This window comes from Rana temporaria, chromosome 4 (genome assembly GCF_905171775.1).
Source record: "Rana temporaria chromosome 4, aRanTem1.1, whole genome shotgun sequence".
NCBI lineage: Eukaryota > Metazoa > Chordata > Amphibia > Anura > Ranidae > Rana > Rana temporaria.
The window spans coordinates 272,358,730-272,363,864 of NC_053492.1; the positions used below are offsets into that span (position 1 = coordinate 272,358,730).

Below are 5,135 nucleotides of genomic sequence, written 5' to 3' on the forward strand. Positions count from 1 at the left end.
ACGCGGGGTCAAAGCAAATTTAAATAAAACACGCCCCCAACATCCCCATTTGAATTAGGCGGGCTTACGCCAGCCCACATACGTTACGCCGCCGTAACTTAGGGCGCAAGTTCTTTCTGAATATGGAACTTGCGCCCAAAGTTACAGCGGCGTAACGTATCTAAGATACGTTACGCCGGGCGGATAGATACACCAATGTATCTGAATCCGGCCCTATATATATATATATATATTATATATATATATATATATATATATATATATATATATATATATATATATATACTTTCGGCACTGTTATTTTAAAGCCTGTTAAGCATGGCAGCAAGATAGAAGACATGAACAATTGTTGCCATGGCCTTTATCTCCATTGAGCTCAGTTAATAAATACCCTCACAAAGAGGTTTCTGACTTTTCATAATAATAAAATGGAAAATGGTTACTTACAATGTATTTATCATCCTCAGTATTATTGCCTGCACTTGCATTCACAGTACAAAGAGCTCCATCTTACAGGGAAAGACGTAATATTCTGAAGAACATGACCATCGTTTTATGAAGCTTTGCTATTGCCAAGGCATTGAATTCCACAAGTGCATGCCTCTGAACTTCCATGGAGCAAAAGGTCAATGTAATACTGTGTGTGGACTCCTCTAACAGACATTGAAGGCATTTCTCTCATTGGTGGCAAATATCTAAGAAATCTCACTACATTTTTGGCACAGTAAAAACGCATTCACTTGTATCCTGACATGAAAGTAGCACTTGTAATAAACATAGCTATTCAAACACAATAAAACATCCAAGTCAACAAGTCATCACAGAGCATGCTGCAGAAAATATGTTATTTTCTGTACATCATCACTAACTAATAATGGTTTTCTGATAGTAAGACACATATGTTATCTATATTTATATTATGTATATGAACATATTCAGATTTAACACATGTGTTGCCTATTTATTGTAGGCTAAAACTGAAGTATATGTAAATTCTAACAATTTAATTGTCTTATTTATTCCCTTTTGGTCTTTACTTATGTAATGGAAAACATTTAGTTATATTTGTTTGATTAAGACCTGGTTCACATTGGGCTGCGGGAGTGAGCTGAACTCGCACAATTTCACTCCCGCTGGCAGTCCCGATTTCGGCCGCGATTTAAGAGACATCTGTGCAGGTTTCTGCACAGATGTCTATGTAAATCGCGGCCCTAAATCGCAAAAAGTAGTACAGGAACTACTTTTTGAAATCGGTGCAGCGCCGCAGATGCGGCGTCGCACCGATTAGGATGGTGTCATTTCCGACAATTGCCGGCAAATGCCGCCGATTTGAGATGCGATTTCACAAATCTCATCAAACATGAAAGACCTCTTCCGCCTCAACTTCGAGCCCGTTCTAAGAGAAACACAGGAAGATTTGAAAAGATGGAATGCCCTAAATGTATCCTGGTTCGGTCGAGCCTCCCTGATTAAAATGACCGTTCTACCAAGGTTTCTCTATATTATGCAGACAATCCCAATCAAAATCCCCTTGTCATTTTTCGCCGCATTCAGAAAAACTTGCTCCTTATTCATTTGGAGGGGTAAACCCCCTAGAATCAAATTCTCGCGACTAATTTTACCCAAGAGCAGAGGTGGAATTGCCCTACCTGACCTTAGGAAATACCATCAAGCTGCCCTACTGACGAGAATTGTAGACTGGAATATACATCACACAGTGAAAGACTGGGTATCCCTAGAACAAGCGCAATACCCTCATGAGCTAAAAACTTTACCATGGATCAACCCTAAGTATCACCCAAACTTCCTAAAAACGCATCCACTTATTGGACCTACACTCGAAAGCTTCCGTAATACTTTTAAAGCAAAAAATCACTCTCCATGGCTCAGCCCCCTTACACCGCTACGACACAACCCTGACTTTCCCCCAGGCATGGAAAAATCGTTTCCAACACATCAATGGCCATACAAAGAGATCCTAGCAAAACACTTTGTTAAACATGGAAAATTACTCTCTAGAGAAGACATCTTAAAAGATATCAATCCGTCTCTCTTATCTCAATGGAATTATATTCAAATTAGACACTTTTTAACCAATAACGAAAACATCCTTCACTGGAAAAGACCCCTCACTTCGCTAGAAAATCTCTGCACTAAAACATCCCCACACAGACATATTATCTCGACTGTTTACAACTCTCTATTTGAAGACGACAATGACTTCTCCAGCTCATCCTGTAAAGCATGGGAAAGAGACCTCGACATAGAATTGACTGAAGATGACTGGGAGACAATTTATCTTTACGCACACAAAGGATCACTAAATGTGGCCACACAAGAAAGTGGCTTCAAGATCATCACCAGATGGTACAGAACCCCTACATTGCTTCATAAAATTTCACCCCTGGTGTCTGACAGATGTTGGAGATGTAAAAGAGAGGAGGGCTCTATGCTACACATTTGGTGGTCATGTCCTCTAATTCAGTCCTTCTGGGTATCGGTACATGAAACAGTTAAATTAGTAACATCGTCAAACCTAAGCTTTACCCTGGCCCAGTATCTATTACATTTCAGTTCGTTGCATAACAATCAGTATTTGAAATCACTCCCCATGTTCATGATTAATGCAGCACGGCACTGTATCCCTTCTCACTGGCGGTCTTCTAACACTCCAACAAAAGCTGAGTGGTTTAGGAGAATAAATAGCATGGAAAAAGTTGAGGAACTCATTAGTATTTCCCAAGAAAGAATTACTAAATTCTACGCAACCTGGTCTAACTGGTCAACATTCAAAGACTCTCAACATTACAAATCTATTATAAAATAAAGTTATAGATAGGAGTAGATATTGAAACATTTCAGGACTTCTAACTTTTTTTTTTTTTTTTTTTTTTTCTATCCCTCCCCCCCTCCCCCTCCTGTCCCCATTCCCCCCCCCCCCCTTCACAAATTTGCTTGACCAAGCAACTATATTCCCTCATGTTAGTTATATAATGAAAGCATTTTTGCTACATATATGCCTTTATGAAATTGATTATTTGCAACCTCTTTATGATTGTTCATTTTTTTTGATGTATACAATCCTTCACAGTTATTGTGCTTCTGTAAGTGTTTGATGTATTATGCTTTATTTGTCACCCAATAAAGACTCTTTGTGAAAAAAAAAAAGAAATCGCATCTCAAATCGAATCAAATCGTACCCAGTGTGAACCTGGGCTAAAACAAAATCTCAACCTCAACACTACCTGCCTGGAGTTTGGATGTTCTCCCTTCGCCTGTCATGGAGTGTCCCATAATGCACTGCGAGATCACAGTTTATTGACAGCTGCCGATTGACCAAAGCATGCACCTGACCTGTATGATTTGGCCAATCACAGCGTGATGTGTTGTGAGATTGGCCCCACACTATATAAGGCTGCTGCTTACACGGCCGCCGTATATAGTGAATGAATGTAGATTAGGCAGGGTAGTTAGTGTAGTGCAGGGATAAGCAATTAGCGGACCTCCAGATGTTGCCAAACTACAAGTCCCATGAGGCATAGCGAGACTCTGACAGCATCAAGCATGACACCCAGAGGCATGATGGGACTTGTAGTTTGGCAACAGCTGGAGGTCCGTTAATTGCTTATCCCTGGTAGTGTGTGGTCAGTCAGTGTAGTATATACTTTATATAATAGTATATAATGTAGTCAGTGTAGTTTTTTTTTTCTTTCATTGAACAAAGTTAAACAGGTTGAGTCATTCTCCTCACTGCGCAGTCTGGCGTTGAGGTTTGTCACTTTGATGGCGAGCTGTGCTGCTCTTTCCACAATAGTCTTGCGGTTCTTAGAGGAGACGTTATGAGCAATTTCAGCGCAGAATGACTTGTTGCTCATCATTAGAACTTCGAGTTCCTTTATGTCGTGTACAAGGAACTTCTTAAAGCCGGTGGGCAGGATGTGTTTGGTTTTCTTGTTGCTACTGTAACCAATGTTGGGAATCAGGATCTTTGAACCTTCAGCAGGCTCTGTTGTCAATGGGGTGGATTCAAGAAGCAATTGCGCCTGTGTAACCATAGGTTACACAGTGCAATTGCTTACTTGCCCCGGCGTAACGAGTGCTCCTGATTCAGGAACCTCGTTACGCCGACTGCAGCCTAAGATCTGCGCGGCATAAGGCTCTTATACCCGCATATCTTAGGCTGCATTCTTGCGATGGCCGCTAGGTGGCGTTCCCGTTGTGCTCAGCGTATAGTATGCAAATTGCATACTAACACCGATTCACAACGTTGCGCGAGCCCTGCGTACGCAATTTACGTAGTTTACGTACGGCGGTTTTCGCGCAAGGCTGCCCCTGCTGTTACGTATACCCGTCGTTCCCGCGTCGCGAAATTAGAATTTTACGTAGTTTGCGTAAGTGAATCGTGAATGGCGCTGGACGCCATTCACATTCACTTTGAAGCAAATGACGTCGTTGCAACGTCATTTGCCGCAATGCACATCGAGAAAGTTTCCAGACGGAGCATGCGCTCTACGATCGGCGCGGGAACGCGCCTAATTTAAATGATTCCCGCCCCCTACGGTATCATTTAAATTGCGCGCTCTTGCGCCGGGCATTTTGCCGGCGCGCCCGCGCAATTTACGGAGCTTCTGCTCTGTGAATTGAGGGCAGCGCAAAAAAATTACGGGGGCGCAGGGCAAAATCGTTGCCCTGCGCCTCCATAATAAATGCGCAAATCTACTTGAATCCGGCCCAATATCTCTAAGCTTGCGCCAGTTGGGCTTAATCTTAACATAACGGTCTGACTGGTGGCTTATGAACTTCTTTGTTCGCTTCTTGACAATTCTGGGGTTTATCAGAGGTCTAAGAGCCGCCATGGTGCCAATCCGGAGCTTCTGCCTTCTTAGCAGACAGCCAAAGGAAGCCAGTCAGTGTAGTATATATAATACAGCTCAGAGTATGTAGTGAAGTCAGTGTAGTATATATAATACAGTTCAGAGTATATAGTGCAGTCATTGTAGTGTATATATATATAATACATTGCAGAGTAAGTGGAGAATATATAGTGCAGTCAGTGTAGTATATATAATACAGTGCAGGGGATATAGAGCATTGAAGATGATATGATACAGTGTATCAAAGTGGTCAAGGGGAAC

The 5,135-nt window shown here is 41.8% G+C and overlaps 1 protein-coding gene across 1 annotated transcript; it reads right to left on the bottom strand.

Annotated features, from left to right (window-relative positions):
• Nucleotides 1-3,689: 3,689 nt before the first annotated feature.
• Nucleotides 3,690-4,856, bottom strand: LOC120935714 (60S ribosomal protein L32-like). The gene is made up of 2 exons (XM_040347773.1): nt 4,721-4,856; nt 3,690-4,006 (listed from the first exon to the last, which is right to left on the bottom strand). The coding sequence occupies exons 1-2, from the start codon at nt 4,854-4,856 to the stop codon at nt 3,690-3,692; spliced, it is 453 nt and encodes a 150-aa protein (XP_040203707.1).
• Between the last annotated feature and the right edge of the window lie 279 nt (nt 4,857-5,135).

What these genes read in the sequence shown, in the direction of transcription:
- LOC120935714 (XM_040347773.1), bottom strand. Translation starts at nt 4,856, where the DNA reads ATGGCGGCTCTTAGACCTCTGATAAACCCCAGAATTGTCAAGAAGCGA. An exon ending in AGATATTGGGCCGGATTCAA is followed by an intron (nt 4,007 to 4,720) that starts GTAGATTTGCGC and finishes CATTGACAACAG; the next exon opens with AGCCTGCTGAAGGTTCAAAG.